General features: G+C 37.3%; 1 protein-coding gene across 1 annotated transcript in view; it reads left to right on the top strand.

The window, feature by feature from the left end:
- The window catches only part of KCNH5 (potassium voltage-gated channel subfamily H member 5), a 308389-nt gene that overhangs the window by 220584 nt on the left and 66069 nt on the right, over nucleotides 1–21736 (top strand). Inside the window, exon 9 of the mRNA XM_077767083.1 lies at nucleotides 13112–13364. Coding sequence (XP_077623209.1) covers nucleotides 13112–13364 — 253 coding nt within the window. The remainder of the gene's footprint in view (nucleotides 1–13111; nucleotides 13365–21736) is intronic.

Consider the following 21736-nt stretch of genomic DNA (forward strand, 5'->3'; position numbering starts at 1 on the left):
CATTTAAGAAAAGCTGCTTCCATTATTTGAAAGGAAAATAGAAGTTGCACTATCACAAAGTTGATTAGTTGTGAAATGGCCAGTTTTCACTTTGCCTGTACCCGTGTCAACTTTTTCCCAAACATTCCTTGCTTATACCCTCCTCTTATTTGCTGCATGTTAATTCCTCTAACGTTGGCTTCCTTTTACAACATGGTAGCCTTTTCCTCTAGCTTTGACTGACCTAGTTAATTTGTCTTGTCTTCCTGGTACGATTGGCAAGCAGTCTACATGCAGGAACTGTTTGGATCCAGTTTTTAATGCCACCTCCTCTATATGTTTCATATATAATAGACACCATATATCAGCACTATGTAATTATTGAATAAAATTAGGTAGTCATGTGTCTTGCAGTGTTCTCTCCCATTGATAGTGCAACTTAATTTTGACCAAATTTGCCTATTGCCAATATTTTTAGTACTTGGGAATGGCGAGAGTAATGATGTTCCATATTGCATTTTATTATAGAAAGGCTCACAAACACACACACATACACACATAACATATACAAATCTTAGGCATGCAGATGGATAGATTTCTATGTATGTATATACTACGTGATGGCTACTCAGATGAAGATAAAATTTTTATCACCGTAGAATGCTATTCCATACTTTGTGAAGGCAATTACTGTGCCCTTCTGAAGTAACCACTATTTTAAAAATTGAGATGTAATTCACGTTATCATACACTTCATCATTTGAAAGTGATGTTTCAAAGTTTTTAGTTAATTCACAATGTTGTGCAACCATCATCACTATCCAGAACATTTTCATCACCTCAAAAAGAAATACCATCACATCAGCAATTACTTTCCATCCTCCCCTTTCCCTAAGCCCTTGGAAAGGACTAATTTACTTTCTGTCTCTATAGATTTGCTAATTCTGGGCATTTCATGTAAGTGGAATCATAGGATATGTGGTCTTTTGTGACTGGCCTCTTTCACTTAGCATGCTTTCCAAGTTCCTCCTGTGGTAGTGTATGTTGGTACTTCATTTCTTTTTATGACTGCATGGTATTCTGTTGTATGAATTTACCACTTTTTATTTTATGCACTCGTCAGCTGCTGTGCATTGGGTTGTTTCCTGTAACTGGTATTTTGATGCTGAACTTCATATAAGTGGAATTATATAGTATATACAAGGTATTCAATTTTATGGCTATTGCTCTTTCTATGGCTAATGGGCATTAACTTAGGGTTTGTTCTACATTTTGGCTGTTATGAATAAAGATATTATGAAATTCTTGTACATGTCTTTTTATGAATATCTTTATATATTTCTCTGATGTATATATATAGGAATGAAATTGATGGGCTATGGTATTGATAGCTGTTTAGTTTTACCACAAGTAGTTAAGGAGTTTTCAAAAGTGATTGTATTATTTGACATTTCCACTAGAATACGTGGGTGTTCCAATTACTCCACATGATCTCCAAGACTTGGCATATTGTTGGCCTTTTACACTGAGCCATTGTGGTATAGGTGCAGTCATATCTAATTGTGATTCTACTCTGCATTTTCCCAGACTTAATGGTTTGGTTTAAAGCACCTTTTAAAATCACATTGGCCATTTATATAATCTGTCTTGTAAACTGTTCACATCTTGTTCTTTTTTTTTTAAATAAAAATTAGGCTGTCTACCATTATCTTATTGATTTGTGGGAGTTTTTCATATCTTGGATATGACTCCTTTGTAGGATATCTGTGTTATAAATATCTTCTTTCAATCTAAGGCCAATCTTTTCATTTTCTTAACTTTTAAAATTATATTGTACATGTCATATTTTCATTATATTTATTATAGTCTATACATTGTTTCTTATATTTTGCTTATCCATGAATTACTGCCTTAAAAATTTCTAGAAAGCATAGTTGTGCATATAAATATTCAAATAACTGTACCCTTTTACCTATTCCAGTGGTTCCAGAGAGCTAAATTCCTCAGGCACTTTACCTATAGTGAAGCGCTTAATTTACCGGAAAGCTCAGTCTGATATTGCTATCCTATTTCAACTACATATAATAACATAACAGGCTTTATTCAATAAGAACACATTGATCGAGGTCTAGTCTTATGAATGCCAGCATATTGGGAGAGTGAGTGGAAGAGCTTAGTGTTCTCTGAAAGGTTTCTGATTTTATAGTAATCGTCTTACACATAAACACACCAATAGGTATATCGATATACCACATCTGTAATCTCTATACGAGTGTTAGAGTTGTGAAAAAATGTTTCAGTGTGATCTCATTTGTTCAAACATTGATATTCTGTTTTACTTTCCTGTTTTTCTTCCACCTAATAATTTCTCAACCTTTTGAAGACAACACAATTTTTTAGCTATTATTTTATATATACTTGATTTAATCTGTCTGTATACACACACATGTATATATAGATGTAAATGTGTATTGGCACTTATATATATTCTTTTATACAATCATATAATCAGATCGCAAATTCTTTTTAGGATTAGATGCAATATAAGTAACTGATCCACATATCCTTTGCTTCATTTACTACTTTAACTTCTTTGGGCTACCTTTACTTTCTACAGTTGGAAAAAGTATATATATATATATATANTTAAATTGCATAAATAATTTCAAAGAATACTGATGCACATCTTCTGGGATTTTAGTTTGCTTTTTTTAATTTTTTATTTTTTTGCTTTTTTTTAATTAAACTTTATTTTTTAAAAATGTTTTTTATTTATTTCTAGGAGAGAGAGAGAGACAGCGTGAGCAGGGGAGGGTCAGAGAGAGAGGGAGTCACAGACTGAAACAGGCTCCAGGCTCTGAGCTGGCAGTCAGCACAGAGCCCGACGCGGGGCTCGAACCCACGAACTTCGAGATCATGACCTAAACGAAAGTTGGACGCTTAACCGACTAAGCCACCCAGCGCCCCTTTAGTTTGCTTTCTCTATTGGAAGGAAAGTAGGTTGAGATACAAGGTTTCACAATCATAATCATTCTAGAAATAGCGGTCACTATTGATTTAACGGTTCTGATTTCTGTTTCATTCATTCTATTTAGGCAATACCTATATGTTTAAAAGTTTTTAAAAATAAAAATTGTATATATTTAAAGTGGAAAACATGATTTGATTACATATACATAGTGCTATGATTACAATCAAACTAATGAATATATCCATCTCTACATAGTTAGCGTGTGTGTGTGTGTGTGTTTGTGTGTGATTTTTTAAAGTAATCTTTTAAACTTAAAATATAATACTAGGGCATCTGGGTGTCTTAACTAGTTAAGTGTCTGACTTTTGATCTTGGCTTGGGTCATGATCTCATGGTTCATGGGATTGAAGTCCACATGGGGCTGAGCACTGACAGTGCAGAGCTTGCTTGAGATTCTCTCCCTTTCCCTTTGCCTCTCCCTATCTTTCCCATGTGCATATGTGCATACTCTCTCTCAAAAATAAACATTAAAACAATTGAATTATATTACTGAAGTGTGGGAAAATTATATTATAAATGAACAACTTAATAAATTTTCACAAAATAAACAAATGTGTTTAGTCAGCACCCCAAAACCTCATTACTGGAAGTCCTCTGATGTTTTCTCCAGGTGTTAGCCAACTTTGCCCATCCATAGTAACCCGTATCTTGACTTCCACAATCATATATTGATTTTGCCTGTTGTCAAACTTTATATAAACGGAATTATGTAGAGTATACTCTTTTGTGTCAGGCTCTTTTCAGACAACATTGTGTTGTTGAAATTGATCTATGTTATGTGTAACTGTTTCTTTTTTCTTTCTTTTTTTTTTTTTTGCTGCTAACAGTCCATTGTGTGAATATACCACAATGCATTTATCTATTCTAGTGTTTATGGATCCTTGTTTAGTTTTCAACTTGGAGCTATTATGAATAGTGCTCCTACAGATGCTCTTGTTTATGTGATTTGGTGCATATATAAAGACATTTCTGTTAGGCATACATCTACAAGTGGAATTGTTGGGTCTTAGGGTATATATGTATGCTCAACTTTTGTCAATATAGTAATGGAAGTACCAATTCACTTCTACCACCGTATAAGGGAGGGTCAATCTTTTAAAGAGGCTGGAACATCATTTACCATAGATGACTTTAAAAGGATCATTGCCAGGTTATCTCCAGAATTGTTTCCATTCTTCTGGATAATTCAGTCAAATATATTTTATTTTTATTTATTTATTTATTTTTACAGATAGTTTATTGTCAAGTTGGTTTCCATATNCCTTTGGAGGAGAGCTTTTTCATTTCCTCATTTTAGTTAGCTTTCTGGCTCTTCTTAGTTTTAAAGACGTGTTATGCTCTCTGTACCTGTGGGCGCTGCTGTATCCAAGAAGACTCTTTGACTGTCCAGGGCCTATCCTTTCAGAGAATGTTTTTTGAATGGTATCTCTTGGTCTCTCTTGTTGAGACCTTGGTTATTTTGTTTTCCTACTCATAGTGGTATTTGGGACTCTCCACCATGTGTACTTTGGCTTGTTTCTTGAGGTAGCCCTGGAGAAGAAAACAGACTGACAAACACACAGGGAGCAGAGGCCCACAAACACACAGTCAAATCCGACTGACATGCAAACCGAGAGGGAAAGCGAAAAAGTTAAGAGAAAAGAGGGAGGAGGGCAGCTCTCAAGCAGGGATGGGTGTGGTGTGATCCAGTGTGTCAGGAGGGAGTTCTGCCTTGGTGGTTTTAGGGAGGAGAGTGGCATCGCTTCAGTCCCTTCTTGAACCAAGTGCTCCACCTCGCTTTTTTGGGTGTGTAAACTCCTAGGGCCAGGGACGCAGCTAAAGTTTGTTGTGCTCTTCAACCCAGGCCAGTCTCAGCCTCCAAATCCCAGTCCAGTCACCCCACTGAAGTTGCTGCAGGCAATCCCCTGGCAACCCTCTCAGGGCAATTCCAAGCCTCCTGCCTAGCTCTGCGGGTGGAGCCAGAAGGCTCTGCTCCCTTCTCCTCTGGGTCAGGCTGGAGGGCCTGGGGGGGGTGGGGGTGCTTCCCTGCGGGGCGCGCTGAGCCCGCTGGAGTGAGGAAATCCAGGTCCCTCTGTGTCTTGTCACCCAAAACACGAATCTCCCAGTTTTTAGCTCTTTGCCTTCCCTCTAGAGTTCCAGGCAGCCAGGAGCGCGGATGCCCGGTGCCTGCACGCGGCTTCCCCAGGGGTCCAAGCCCACCAGGAGGGCAGTGGCGGCAGGCGTGCAGCCTCTCCCAGCTAGCCAGTTGCCAGCACAAAGAAGCAAACCGCGAGCGCAGCCCCTCAGGGGCGAGCTGGAATGTGGGGCCTGGTGCGCAGGTATTTTGTGCGCCAGGTCTTTCTATCCCGAGCGGAGGTTTTTCTGTTTTGGACTCTCTCTCTTTTCCCCCTCTCACTTTCCGCAGGGGGAGATCGCCCCCATTCCTGGAGTCTCCAATCCTGGCCCGATTTTATCTTCCCTAGTTCACACTCATGTTAGAAGTCTTTCTCAGTGGATTCTGCATCCTTTTTCTCCCAATCTCTTGGGTTTTGTAAGGTTTCCCTTGGCTTCAGATCTTTTCTGTGTGAGGCATGGGCGCGATCGCAAGTACGGAGCTCCCTACTTCTCCGCCCTCTTGCCCCCTCTCCAGTCAAATATATTTTAAAATATATTTCTAATTTTAGAAAATAGTTTCACATGTGGAAAAGCATTTTCTTTTTTACTTTTTAAAAAATTTGAATATAGTTGACATACAATGTAGAATATATTTTCAGATATACATTTTAGTGATTTGACAAGTTTATGCATTATGCTATACTCACCACAACTGTAGCTACCATTTGTCCCACTACATTGCCATTACAATATTTTTGACTGTGTTCCTTATTCTTTGCTTTTTATTCCCATGACTTACTCATTCCATAACTGGAGATCTGAATCTCTCTTTGTCTTTTATCCTTTTTGCCCAACTCCCCAGCCTCCTTGCCTCTGGCAGCCATTAATTTGTTCTCTGCATTTATAGTTCTGATTCTGTTTTTTGTTTATTTCTTTAGATTCCATTTATGAGTGATGTCATATGATATTTGTCTTTGTCGGTTTGACTTATTTCACTTAGCATAATGCCCTCCAAGTCCATCCATGTTGTCACAAAGAGCACAATCTCATCCTTCTTATGACTGTATAATATTCCTGTGTGTGTGTGTGTTTGTACCACATTTTCCTTATCTATTCATCTATTGATGGACACTTAGGTTCCTTCCATGTCTGACTACTGCACATAATGCTGCAGTAAACATAGGAGTGCGTATGTCTTTTTGAATTAGTGTTTTCATTTAGCCTGGGTAAATACCCAATAGTAGAATTATTGAATCATATGCTATTTCTATTTTTAACTTTTTGAGGACCCTCCATACTGTTTTCCACAGTGTCTATACCAACTTACATTCCCACCAACAGTGTACGAAGGTTCATTTTTCTCCTCATCGTCATCAGTACATATTGTTTCTTATCTTCTTGATGTTAGCCATTCTAAGAAGTGTGAGGTGATACCTCATGGTTGTGTTGATGTGCATTTCCCTGATGATGAGTGATGTTGAGCATCTTTTCATGTGTCTGTTGATGATCTGTCTGTCTTCTTTGGAAAAATGTCTGTTCAGTTCCTCTGCAAAAGCATTCTTATTTAGTCAAATATAGGCACATAAAAAAGTACACACATGAGATTAAGAATAGAGAACAATAGAAAATTAAATTTTATCAGAGCCCTAAATTTGGAAAGTTAGTGGTCTAGAACATTAGTGCCTTTAACAAGCTAAAAAATCATAACAATTGCTATTTGTTTCTTTTTATTGCCCACTTTACTGCAGAATCAAAACCGTGAAGAGTTTAGTAGAATAGGTTCACTACATTTTTAAAACAAAATCTTAAGTCTCACTTTTGTAGATGTAGTCTGTTTGCAGAAAATTTGTCTCTAAAGTGAAACCTATGAATTTTAACCTATAATCTCTCACTGATTATAGCAGTTTTCTGTTGCTAAATATGACCTTTTACTTTTAAATAATGGAAGTTAATTTGCTTTGGTTTTATTTCATTACATTGTTCCTGAGTTAATTCCTCGGAGGTTTGGATACCCCAGAAATTGGCAGACTAACCTCCAGACAGCTGCTCTCCCTTGGTCCGCATGGCTGCCTGGTTACACTTGAAAAAAAAATAAGGTGAACCTTTTTTCTTCCCATAAAATGAATGAGAATTGAATTTCTGTAGCAAACTCTACTTCATTTGTTGGCAGACTTAGAACTCCTCATTCCCAAGAAGGATTGTAAAAATGTTTTATGTGCAAATGTCATTTGCCTTACTCTCTCCACTGGCTTTCACTAATTTAATACCAATTCGGTTGGATCCATGAGGGGAGATTAATTAGCAATGCATAACTTAATTGCATCAAAGGAAGCAGGGATTTTGAAGAATGTCAGTGGTAACTTCATTGCCTATCAAAATGTCATTAATGCATTTATTCCTTTGTCCTAAGAAAGAGAATGGGGGTGGGGATATCATCTTTACTTATCAATCATTATTAGAAATAGCTGTCACTGTATTACCCCTGTTATAAGATTTTGTAGATAATCAAAAAATGATTTATTTTAGAGCAGTGAGAGATGTCAAAAGGGGTCCTTGTTTTGTTCACTACTTTCAGAAGCTTAAAATAGAGTTACCACCAGCAGTCAGTCTGTTGTCGGTCAACTAGGGAGTAGTGGTAGGAGACTACCTTCACTATGATTAAAGCTTAGCTTCCGGTCTCATTACAGTTCCATATACAATTTTGTACAATCCATGTACAATTCCATTTTTTGTTTCAGGTAAAATTGCCTTTTCTTTTGCAAATGCAAATGAAAAATTTGAGGAGAGAGTGATTATTAAAAAGATGTAAGATAGTCTCATACACTTCTGGCTTAGAGAGTAATTTGATATGCCTTTTCTGGGAAATAATTTGGCAGGATGAGTGAAAATGTTTTTATATTTTACCCACTGGTATTTCTTCTAAAAGAATCTGTCCTCAGACAATCCGACAGAAGTGCAGAGTATTTGTTGTGCCTTGATTTATGAAAGGGAAAACTACAAATCTTGATATGTAATTATAATGCAGTGGTTAATTGTGTTATAATTATATGATGGAGTATTATGCAACAGTTCAAATTATGTTTTTAAATCAGTATTTCATGGCATGGAAAGTGATTATAATGTGATATAAACACAGCAAGAAATAAAGGTTTAGAGAGTCAGGTTTCATGAAAATGGTGTATATGTATACAGATGTGTAAATGCAAAATTCTTATTTTATTCTTCATAGGTTTTTGATTTCCTACATTTTATGTAATGATTATTAAAATGCATTTTTAACTGTATTCAAAGAATTAATAATAGGATAAAACCCTGTTGTTTGGGTTTTGTCTAGTCAACCATTTCCTTAGAGAATCTTGATTAACTCTGGCCTCTAAATCAAGTTTTTAGCTTGCTTTTCTAAGCTTTTGCAACATTACTAGTATCATAATGGATAAAAGTGATGGGAAAAGTGACATTTATCATATATGTTCACTCCATGCTAATATGTAGCTCAGGCCCTTTTCATATATACACTGAAACTTATATTTCAAGTAAGATTACTTCCTTTCGGAAATTGTAATGAGATAAATAATTTGTTAATGCATCCTTATGTCTTCACCAACACACTAAAATATGCAATATGTTTATTTGAAGCTGAATTAAAGTATTTAGAAATGGAAACAAATCAGCAAGGAAATCGAGGCTGCTCTATGGTGGTGGTAGTAGTGTGCATATCAGTGATTTCCTAATAAGTAAACTATATTTTGATAAATTGGACCTTCAATGATTTTCAGAAATCAGGATCTACATTTTTGTAGTATTCAAAGAACCAGAAAACATAAAAAAGTGCCAGATGTCACATTTTGTTCTTGGTTGAGCCTAATTGAGGAGCATGACTTAAAAACTGGAACTCAAAGAGTTTTGGGTTTTGCTTGTAACTTATTGAGAGGCCTTGAGCAAATCACATAAACTTTATGTTACACATTTGCCTTATCTGTAAAATGGGGGACTAGACTAAGAATAGTGATTTTTCAAGCTATTCCTGACTGGCAGCTCTTCCGAGACAGGCACTGAAAGTTTTTGCTCTTGGATCTGGAGAGCCTGCATCATAGCCCACATGCTAACCAGTGCATAACCAACCCTCACTAACTATGAGTTAAATGAATGACTGCATGTGCCCTTCGTATCATAAATCAATGACTTTCAAAAAGTTTTCTTTTTCAGACCATGGCATTTTTCCCCTTTTTTCATGGTTGGATGCAGTATTCTAAGAATGATTCCTTATATATGGCAAAACCCTTCCAAAAAGAAAACTTATCCATTGTCTTAATTAAGAATCTAATTTATAACTATCCTGACATGAAGAGGGGATAATCACTTTTAATATGAATATTTTCTACTGATTTGTAATTTCATTTATTTATAACTATAAGATACCCAGTAAGGACCCTATCCACAAGAGATTGGATATGACATTCAAGGCAGATTACATTGAAATTGGGACTAATGGATCAGGTGTTAGAGTCATCTGATTATAATTTTATCACTTAAAAATAAGTTTTGCCTTGCCTATGACAGTCATTAGTGCCTTCATTTACAGAAAAAAATAATCTATACTCATATTTCAATGACAGACACAGCATGTAAGGCACATGCTCTCTCTAGGGAAAGGGAAGGAGCTTGCTACTGGGTGTGAATTTGGTCTATTTTAACTTAGTTTTAACTTGTCACTTTATAACGTGGGCCTTAGTATATGGCATCTATAAAAATAATAAGTGAATTAGTGTCATAAGTGAAGTGAAACAAAAAAGGAAAGATGCACTTTAATATGTAATAAAAATCCTCTTTTGATATGCCACTGAACAGAGAATATTGCTTATATTGGAGGATTTCATTTGCAACATGAATCCTGAAGGAAATAATTAAAAGGACATAAAATGACTATTAACCAAAATGAATCCAAAACATTAAAAATCCTGTAAGGTAAATGGAATAGAAACAGAGTGGTCCATTTTCCCTTTAAGCTATTCAGTGTAATGTTTATGCATGTGTATATATATTTTAAAATTATTTTTACTTTTTGGCTCCTCTAGCACTAATTTCATTTTCAACTTGAGAAAAATATCAACATTAGCTAGTGCTTGAAATATCTTCAGGTTCATGCTGAAATATTTCCTTAATTTTGCCTGGATCTCATCAAACAGCCAAGATACAGAATTCAGAACAGGGTGGAAAAAAAGAAGCATGTTGCTTTTCCAGAGAGTTAAAGCAACAATAAACTTTGTAAGAATATTCATATTCAAGGGGGCCCTGTGTGGTTCAGTTGGTTAAGCATCTGACTTTGGCTCAGGCCATGATCTCATGGTTCATGAGCTTGAGTCCCACATTGGGCTGTCTGCCTTCAGCACAGAGCTTGCTTTGGGTCCTCTACCCCCCTTTCTCTCTGACCCTCCCCAACTTGCGCTCTCTCTCTCTTAAAATAAATAAACTTTAAAAAAGAACAAAAAAATACTCCTGTTCAATAGGGGTAATAAAAGCCAACATATCTTTAGTCCTGCCCATGTGCAAGGCTAAACTTGGCTGAACTCAAAACCGTTTCATTTAATTCCTGCAATGGGCCTATGAAATGAGCACCATCATCCCATTTCACACATCAGGTTATGAAGATAAAATAATTTAGGCTACAGAGGTAGTAAATGATAGATTTGCACCCAGACCTAAGTGTTCTCAGGCCTGGTCTTTTTCCTAACTCTAAGCCATAAGTAACGACTCATGGGCAACTTGGGCTCCCGTTTCACCTTGGCCATGGCCTGTCTTAGCATTTTTCTCATTGTATTTTAATTGTTTTTATACATGCCTTCCTCCTGCTACTTTGCAGTTAGCTCCTCCAAGGCAAAGACAGTGTCTTATTAATCCTTCTAGTTCCAGGGTGCAGTGGTGCACCCCATCGTAGGAGCTGACTAAGTACCTATTGAGCCACTAATGTCAGAAGTCATTAAAGGTTAATATAATAAAGAAAACATTACATTACTATGGAAAACAACTGATGTGGAAGGAAAGTGCTAATTGCGTCTAAAGCTCTGTTTGGCATTCCTTTCTTCAAAGATGAGATTTTTCAGGATAGGTGAGTTGATCCCTACCCCCCATAGGAATTTAAAGAAGTATTAAAAAAAAAAAAACCCACAGTTACTTAAGTGATACAAAATAACATGTACGGTATTAGGAAAGATTAAGGGAAGGGATAATGAAAGTATAATTAATGGTCTTTACATTTATGATGGACTCATCTTCAACACAGGGAGGCAACTTTTAATTGATTATGAGCCCCGAATAAAAGGAATACCCAGGATATTTCAAGCCTTAGGTAATTTTTTAAAGGTTAAAATGCATGTAGTACAGGAAAGAAAAACATTTCATAATAAAACTTTATTCAGGGGGCACCTGGGTGGCTCAGTCAGGCATCTGACTTCAGCTCAGGTCATAATCTCACAGCTCGTTAGTTCTAGCCTCATGTTGGGCTCTGTGCTGACAGCTAGCTCAGAGCCTGGGGCCTGCTTCATATTCTGTGTCTCCCTCACTCTCTGCCTCTCCCCTGCTCACACTCTGTCTCTCTCTCCCTCTCTCTCAAAAATAAATAAAAACATTAAAAAATTTGGGGCGCCTGGATGGCTTAGTCGGTTAAGCGTCTGACTTTCACTTAGGTCATGATCTCGCGGTTCGTGGGTTTGAGCCCCGCGTGGGGCTCTGTGCTGACTGCCAGCTCAGAGCCTGGAGCCTGTTTCAGTCTGTGACTCCCTCTCTCTCTGACCCTCCCCTGCTCACGCTATCTCTCTCTCTCTCTCCAAAAATAAATAAAACATTAAAAAAACATTAAAAATTTAAAAAAAAATTTCATTCAGTATAATTTAATGGAGAAAGATCAGCTTAAGACTTCAGCTTGAAGGGTTGAAAGCCTACCAAAGAAAAGAATTTCTAATAAGGAACAGTTTACCAAGGGGGTTGGGAGAGGATTCTAAGTGGGGTTTTGTGTGCATCTTTAAAATGGGTGATACTGACTTCTGTAATCGCATCTTGCTTTGTGATGCTCTGATTAAATGTGGTGATGGTGTCCATTTTATTCTGGGTCATCAATTGCCCTGTCTGAAAGCTACAGGCAATATGTCTTCTAACCCTTTGGTAGAGAGCTCTCTAAGCATGTTTCTGCTGTTGTGCCCTCTTCTGAAGGATGCCTGCAGCTTGAATTTTCCTGCTTCCCTCAGCAGTCCAGAGTCAAAGGCCAGTATGAGCAAGGTCACCATGCAGCAATGTGCTCATCTTGTTGCCACTGCTGCTTCCAGTGGTATAAACCCTACAGAAGGCTAGTGAATACCTTTTTCACTCCCTGAGCATAAATTTTTTTATAAAATGAATTTTTTTCAGAGTGAAAAAGACACATTAAGAGTGGAGTTATATCAGCCAGTGCCAGCAGGTCAAGTTACAAGGTTATTTTTGTTGACTTTGTTTTCTTATAATTAATATGCACCCACCTCCAATGTGGAATATAGTACATTAGCCTTTGGTTTTAGTTATGAAAAAAATTCTAAAACCAAGACTAGACTAAAATGAAAGTTAACACCCTATTTTAATTGGCTTTTGGAGGAAATTATATCAAGGTTTTTTCTGAGACTCTTCCTAACCACCTAAGACTCTGTTCTTTCTTGTTTGATTTTTATTTTTTGAGAGAGAGAACACAAGTGGGGGAGGGGAAGAGAAAGCGTGGGACAGAAGACCTGAGGTGGGCTTGTGCTGACAGCAGTGAGCCCCATGTGGGACTTGAACGCATGAACCCATGAACCGTGAGACATGCTCATCAGCTCATCTCACTGGATCATTAGGTCCTTGAGAACCTTTTAACTTTGCATTCCCAGCATCTACTACAGTGTGTTGCAGACTTTGTCATAGTTAATAAACATTTGTTGGATGATGTTTTTACTGAACTGGCCTTTTCTCTTTCCTTCTCCCTTCTTCATTTCTCACTGTCTTCAGGTTCTCTCCATCTGCCCCAAGGACATGAGAGCTGACATCTGTGTTCATCTAAATCGGAAAGTTTTTAATGAACACCCTGCTTTTCGATTGGCCAGCGATGGGTGTCTGCGTGCCTTGGCGGTAGAGTTCCAGACTATTCACTGCGCTCCTGGGGACCTCATTTACCATGCTGGAGAAAGTGTGGATGCCCTCTGCTTTGTGGTGTCAGGATCCTTGGAAGTCATCCAGGATGATGAGGTGGTGGCTATTTTAGGTACTGTGAACTTTCCTAATGTAGTAGCAAATGTGTAACAGTTTTAGAGATTTTACTTCTCAGGTTTCTTTTTTTTTTATTTTTGTAATTTTTTTTAGACTGACTTATTTTCAGAGACAGAGAGAGCTAGTGGTTGAGTGGGGGAGGGGAAGCGAGAGAGGGAGACACAGAATCTGAAGCAGGCTCCAGGCTCTGAGCTGTCAGCACAGAGCCCACAGGGAACCCACAAGCCGTGAGATCATGACCTGAGCTGAAGTCTGAGGTCAACTGACTGAGCCACCCAGGTGCCCCACTTCTCAGGTTTCTTAAGAGAAATTTCCTCTGTGCGGTGACGTTTGAAATTGGGTCACTAATGAGACAATGAATCTTAGCAAAAACTAGTAATGCTCTTTCAGCAAAGAACATTAGTACTGGTCACAGCTTAATGGGCTTCACAAGGGTTTGATTAAACCTTTTCTGGCAATAGGAGGACACTACCTTTTAGACTAGAGCTGGTCATAGCCTAAGGTGACTGTACCTCCATGTTGGTAAGTGTGAAAATGGCTTGTGGAACTATTTTAAGGTTAGTAACCTAGAATGATAGTCTCAGAGGAGCAACAGAACCTGTCTAACTCAATACTTTCTTTTAGAGATGAGCAAAATGAGGAGCAAAAAAGTTTAGTGACTTTTCAGTTACTTAGTAAATGAGTTAGGACTTGAGTACAGATGATTTTATTCTAAATCCTTCTGTTTCATTCATCACAGTGGACTTAGGTAATTAGCTGAAAGTGATGAGAAAGTAAATGAGTTTAACGTATTATGTTAGAGTAGTCACAGTGCAAGTAAATTTAGGTTTATAAAGCTGTTCTATACATTCATGAACCAAGAAAAATATTAGGCTAATAATAAAATTAATTAAAAAATTCAGAGACCCAGTAGATTGTTATGGTAACACAAAAGAGGCAGAGATAGTGTATATAAATAGCATTTTAAGAAATTCTGTGTTTGGGGCATTGTATATATTGGCTAAAATATGCTAAATAATATTTTATTTTATTTTATTTTTTGAGAGAGAAAGAAAACATGCACATGTGCAGGGGAGAGGCAGAGGCAGAGGGAGAGAGAGAGAATCCTAAACAGGCTCCACTCCTAGTGTGGAGCCTGATGTGGGACTCGATCTTAGGACAAAGAGATCATGACCTGAGCTGAAATCAAGAGTTGGTCACTTAACCAACTGAGGCACCCAGGTGCCCCTAAATGTTTTAGATTATTTCTACTCAGATATCTGTAGTAGGTTCATGAAGTCCACATAGGTATAAATAGGAGCCTTAATGAGGTCAGAAGAGAATCATCCCTTGTTTTTCTCTCAAGTAAAATAAGTTAAAATTGCAGGATGTCAACTCCATTTTCATCATATTTTTCATGGCTTGTGTCTCATGAAAAATGAGCTCAATTTTTAAGCTATTGGACTTTTTTCTTTTAGCTACTGAGGTCAACCTACCATAGCTTGAATGCCACTTACTCTTATAAGTAAAAGATAGGACTTCTGTATTTTAGAAGCTACAAAAGTAAAGTCCAGCACAAAAATGAAGAACTGGCTTTAGAAAGTACAATTACATGAAAAAAGACAAAATTGGGGATTGAGAAGCAGTGACCCTCCATAGGAAAATAGGTTCATTAAAATCAGTAAAAGTTAGAGAAAATGGTTCAGGGTTGCAAATGACTGAACATTAATTACTGTTTTTGTAAACCTCTCCTTAACTGTTTAGAAATAATATTACCATTAAGGTGAGATTTCTTTGAGGAAATATTTTTATTTTTGATTTTTGCAAGAGAAAGTCATACAGCACTTTAAGGTCAGCACTGTGTTTAATGCTACTTAGTGGTTGTTACGCTTTGTTTCCTGGAGTATAAAGGAGTTCTGTATAATCCTTCATAAAAAGTGTGTATTTTGCCAGAACAATCCTTTGTGGTAAAATGAAGCATATACACACTACATCCATTCTTGTTTGCTTAAAGAAGAAGATAAAACACAAACCTGAAACAGGTGTATTTTCTTTTCTTGCATGTTCATGTCAATGGTGGGTGGAAGAACAGCATCAGATATATTACAGTAAAGAGTGTGTCTGGTCGCATGTTACCTCAGCTGTGTACTCATTGCCGTTTGCTTTGCCCCATTTTCTCATTACAGCTTCACCTTGGTAACTTATTTTCTAAAAAGAAGGATGGAGAAAACTCTGGGTGCAGCGCCTCTGGGTTGGGTCTGTTAAGCTGGAATCATCTGCTCACTGAGACAAAATGCATTTTCTTCTCATTTTAAAATAAAATGGTAGCTGGTTTTGCACAGTGACACAGTGACAATGAACACAGGGCCCCTGGGTATTGGGCCAGTTTCATTATATATCTGTCACACTTTATTTCTTGGTGTGTTTTTTGTTTATCTTCTTCAAAAAAGTCTGGGAATTCAGAGACTTTTCATCTTTTGGTTTAATGAGTCAAATTATATGTTCATCTCTCTTCCCTGGAAACTTTTCTTTCCTTTTTTCCATGGGGCTCTCAGAAAGATTAATTCAGCCAAAGAGCAGTAAGAGGATTTTTATTAAAAAAAAAAAAAAAAAGTTTAACCTGGAAGTGAACTCTCAGGGCAGAAGTAGGTGGGCCAGGCCCAGAGGTGCCATAGTGGCAGAGGGTGCATGACTGGCTGGCTGTCTTGGCACCGTGGGGCCAGACAAAAACACTGTCTTACAGGAGTCTGGGGTGTGGATCAGCGATGACAGGACAGATGTGGAGATTAGCTTTGGGAACTCTGTCCTGGTCCCTTCTGCCAATCTGGGTTTATTGGAGAGGTAGTCTGAGGACATTGTGGATGGGGGGCGTGGACCCCTGGATAACTTCTGCAGGAGAGGGAGCATGGGGGCATGGCCGAATTGCCCTGTGTTCACACCATGTGCAGGTTCCACCCTGAAGGCCTCTGAAGCCCTGCCTGGAACCTACCTTGGAACCTGCCAGGAAGGTCTTTCCTAACAGCCAGCCTCTTGACTTGTAGATTCCCACTCTGGCTCCGTTTTGTGACTTCCTAGTGTGGTTTCCATTGAGGATGCATGCTTATAGACTTTGCTAAGTTAAAGTACTTTTATGATTAAAAGAAGGATGGGCACCTCGGTGGCTCAGTCAGTTAAGTGTTGCACTCTTGGTTTCAGCTCAAATCATGATCTCACGGTTGTTGGGTTCAAGCCCCATGTGGGAGTCTTTGTATGTTTGGGATGTTCTCTGTCCCTCTCTCTCCGTTCCTCTCCCTCCTCTCTCTCTCAAAAATAAATAAATAAACTTAAAAAAAAAGGAAAGGTGGGAAGGTTGTTTAACATTCAAGATGCATTAACAGTGTTTTAAGAAAGGGAGAGGAAAAGAGAAACTCCATAAGTAGTGTCACTCATAACATTTTGGTGACTGTCTTTTCCTGCTACTCCTGTTTTTCTTCTCTCCCTTCTCATTTTTCGGTAGTTTAATTTTGACATAATTACAAACTTAATGAAATGTTGCAAAAATTATCAGGGAGTGAAGTTTTATATATTTTTTTGGGCTTTCTGCCTCATTTAGTAAGTTGGTTAGGTCTTCTGCTGGCATACTTGGGGACGTACTATAGGTTTGGTTTCAGACCACCACTAAAAATCAAGTATCTCAATAAAGTGAATCGAGTGAATTTTCTGGTTTACCAGTGCATGTAAAAGTTATGTTTACACTATACTGTAATCCATTAATTGTGCAACAGCATTATGTCTAAGAAAAAAGTAAATACCTTAGTTAAAAGGTATTTTATTGCTAAAAAAATTACCAACCATCATCTGAGCTTTCAGTGGGTCATAATCACGGATAGAAAGTCACTATAACACATAATAATAAGGAAAAAGTTTGAAGTATAGTGAGAATTATTAAAGTTTGATTCAGAGACACAGAGTGAGCAAATGGAAGCACCTGGATGGTTCAGTCAGTTAAGCATCAGACTCTTGGTTTCGGCTCAGGTCATAATCCACAGTTTGTGAGTTTGAGCCTGGCATTGGGCTCTCTGCAGACAGTGCAGAGCCTGCCTGGGATTCTCAGTTCCTCTCTTTCTGCTCCTCTCTCACTTGCATTCTCTCTCAAAAATAGATAAATAGATGCAACTTAAAAAAAAAAACGCACAAAGTGATTAAACGCTGTTGGGAAAATGATGCTAATAGACTTGCTTAACCCGGTGTTGCCACAAATCTGAAATTTGTGAAAAATACAATATACGCATATTAAAGTGTCTTACTGTTAATGTGTTTTATCTGTATCTCCTTGCACCTCATGTGGTTTGTGCCATGTCATGGTTGCCGCTGTGTTATTTGGTGCACATGTATTCAAAACTGTTATATCTTCATTGTGAATTGTGGCTTTTCACATTGAAACATGTCTTTTTTCATCAGGTCTACTGACTTTTTGCCTTATGTAAGAGACAGAAATTAAAAACATCTCTCACGTCTGAGCATACGTCAGAAAAATGAGGATTTACCTAAGTTGGTCTGATAGGAGAAATAAGTAGGCCTTGCTCTCTCTTACATTGATTCATTTGCCACTTGAAAAATAGATAAGGGAGGTCATTTTAAAATTTATTAAAACTGAATTCAGAGAACAGGTGCAGTTTCATTCTTTTGGATCTTTGCCTCCAAACAGTCTCTTGGTAGGTACATAATTCTTTAGTGTGTCATAAATGCTAAGTGTTTAATGAATACGTTCTGAACCGTAACTAATTAATGGAAAGATAAAAATTGTAGTCAACAAAATACTTTCTTTTTTTAACATTGAAGGATGGCTTCAAGATGTTTTTCTAAATAGGGCAGGTGAAGTTAATTGTAGTTCCTGTCTTTTTCTAAGTTGAAGCTTTTTCAGTTCTTACACCTCCACCTTTTCCTTTTTGACCTTCCCATTCTTTATGAAACACAAAGAATTCCAAATTAAGTTCATGATGCATACATAATATTTTATGTTCTTTAGTATCTTCTTGCTTTTTAGTTCCTACCCTATAATTACCTAACGTGAACAGATTTATTGATGTGGCTAAAATAGCCAGGTTAATTTTAAGTGTCTCAATGAGGTATATTGCACCTTTAAGGGGTATATAAATGACATTTCCCTGTGAATGATAGATCCAGCTTCTAAGATATTTCTTTTGCTGCATTCACATTTTGTCTTTTCTGTGTCTACTGATGAGAATCATAGAGCTGGAGTTCTTAATCTAAAACAATCTGTATCTAAGTCTTCTAATTGTAAATTCAAATTCCCAAGAGAATTATGCTTATTTATGTAGTTTGAATGGAGGGGTTAGATACTGTTATGGGAGGGAGCAGAAGTGAGGCAGAGAAAGAGTTAAATAACGTTAATAATAATAAAAAAATTTCCAGTCCCTGAGTTAACATTTTTGTGTTATCAAAGAAAACCTATAAATTATGGTGCACAAAATTCAAAATCTGCTGATTTTTATTCCAAAAAGAAAAAAAATCTGAGATGTGAATGAATAATATTTTGCTATTTTGAGAATCTGTGAAAATGTGACTTTAATGCTACAGTTAAGATTTCTTCCTGTATACTTGCTATTAAAAGTCAAGTGTTTCACACTTTAAATCCCTAAAAGGGCTTTTCCCAAGCCCCCAAAATTATTTTCTTTTGCATCCACATTTCTGTGTTTCGAGATGTTGAACTATGAACCAGGTGGGTTTGCTATACATATTATGATGATGAGCATAGTTAATTCATACATTTTTTATAAAGGTCAAGCCAGTTATTTGCTTTAAAATAATTGCATGCTTGTCTTGATTTAAACTTTCATAGTAGTGATTATGACATCATTTATATGGTTCACATTATATAATTTGGAATTCTTCAGCCAGTAGATTTTTTTGGATAAAATGCAAGTCTTTACAGTCTCATAGTTTAGACTCCAAATTCTTTCCCGATCATCTTTGAAAACTAAGTCTTGTTGATTCTACCACCTTGTTATCTCTTTATCCTATCCTTAATATCCCTTCACATGGTGACTGCTTTTAAAATTTTAGCCCTGTGTAAAATAGTGAAATGGCACTTCAAGTAATTGACCAGGGCCAAAACTAACATGTATAAAATATTCAAACAGGCATAAGGAAATTTCTTCCTCACTCATTTAACCACTAAATCATTTTTTTTAAAGTAACATGATTTTAAGTTACACAAATTGCTATAGATGTGGTGGTGATTGAATTGCAAGAAATACCATTTTGAAATAGTTGTTCAGGACTCCTATGGGGCATCCTAGACAAAGGGCCTTGTCTACTAAGGTGCTACTCATCAATCATGCAAATAGAACCATAACATTTGTGTATAAAATAAAAGTTTGTTGCCGATATTAAAAAAAATAAAAATAAAATAAAATTTTGGCCCTGGGCTGTGACTGTCATCTGAAAGGCCTGGATAGCTCACAGTCTGCCATCAGCTTCAACCTCCAATTCTTTGTTGTGGTGCCACCAAAACATTCATTCTAAAATATAATTTATCATGTTAGCCTTCTCATTAAGATTGACTTTTTAGCAACTTGAGGATAAAATGTAACTTTTGGCATGGCCTCTGAGGCCATTTTGGTCTTGTTTCCTTTCCAGCCTGACCTGAGCCATTGCCTCAGCCTACTTTGTTTACACACCATGTTGAATTGGAGGAAGTTTCCTGACTACCACTGTTAATTGGGTATTTTGAACCAGGAGAATATAGCACGCCAAATGTTAAATATCTCGGGTCACTTGAAACTTTTAATAAAACACTCTTTCCTTGGTATCCATTAAGAATTCCCAGTATCAAGAAAGAATCTAATTGATGCCATGGTCATTGGCCACGGTAGGAAAATTAGAAATTATTTCTATGGAAAGGGACTTAGCTTTGATTCCTAAACGTAGCAGCACTGCTTTCCCCATCAACTGGAATAAATAGTTCTGCAAATCAGAATTAATTTTATTGAAAATAAGCACTTAAGGTACACTTGGGTGGCTCAGTCTGTTAAGCGTCCGCCTTTGGCTCAGGTCATCACTTCTATCCCTGCATCGGGCTTTGTGCTGACGGCTTGGAGCCTGGTGCCTGCTTAGGATTCTGTGTCTCCCTCTCTCTCTCTCTGCCCCTCTCCTACTCAGGCTCTGTATTTCTCGTGTTCTCTCTCTCAAAAATAAATAAACATTAAGACAAAATTTTAAGAAAATGAACACTTAAGAATTAGAAGGGGCTTAAAGAAAAACCGTATTTGTGGTTAGTAAATAAGACCCCCTTCCGCATGCTTACATAAAATTTAAAGTCTATACATACATTGTGATTTTAATATTTTTTTTCAAAAGTATATTTTTGAAAAATGCACTTCAGCACCTTTGAGAGTCTGATATAAATACCAATAGTTAGAGTACTCCTGATTTTATATGTATTATTATGTCAAATCATTGAATTGACTCTGTGAATAGAGTACATACTATAGTCATCTTAGAGATGAAGAAACAGAGGCTCTGCAGTATAGTATCAGGTGATTCACCCCAGGTCATAACTATTTTTAAATAGAATTTAAAAGTTATACAATTATTTGGTTCACTCTTGACAAAAAATATAGTGCTTATGTTATTGTTACCAATTTGTTTCCTTTTATTTAAAAAAAAGATTTTTCTAACAACACTGTTAAGTGCCACACTAGTGTAACAAAAATCCTGCGCCAAATATGACATGGCTGTAAGGTGGTTAATCAGCTCCTAAGTATCTAAAAATTTGGTCTTCATAGTGACTGGTTTACCACCAGGCAGGTGGTTAGGACCAGAGAACCACTGGCTCAGAGTGTGAATCTTCTGAGCCCTCAGAACACAAGATGGGGATCTTAAATTCTGCTTACAGGTCTTTCCTCTGGGCCCTGGAAGAGTTCAGAGTCCACCTAGTTGGGAGATATTAAATTGGAAATGAAGCTTTCAAGAATGCTTCAAGATCGCTAGAGTGGCCACAAATCTTTGCAGTTCCTTCCTAGAAGAGGTAGAGTTTATTTCTCTACCCCTTGAGTCTGTTCTGAACTTGGGACTTGTCTCTGTTCTTAGGCTGAATCCTCCACCCTTCCTTTAAGTGCTAATGTTCTGTTGACCAGTTGGGGCTGCAAGCCTCCTGTCTTATAGCTTTTTTGTTTTTCTGAGGTCAAGACTTCCACTTACAGGAAGCTTCATCTGCATTTTCCCTGCTTTCTTACACCTACCTATACATCCATCAGTGTCTTGTTCCCACTCTCCTTCCCTGCTTTCATCCCTTATTGATACAGGATACTCTAGTTTTACATCTCCGTAGCAGGAGCTCTTTGGCTCATTTTTTTTAATAAATAAAAACTTATAAGCTAAATC

Source organism: Crocuta crocuta, unplaced genomic scaffold (assembly GCF_008692635.1).
Source record: "Crocuta crocuta isolate KB4526 unplaced genomic scaffold, BGI_CrCroc_1.0 scaffold55, whole genome shotgun sequence".
NCBI lineage: Eukaryota > Metazoa > Chordata > Mammalia > Carnivora > Hyaenidae > Crocuta > Crocuta crocuta.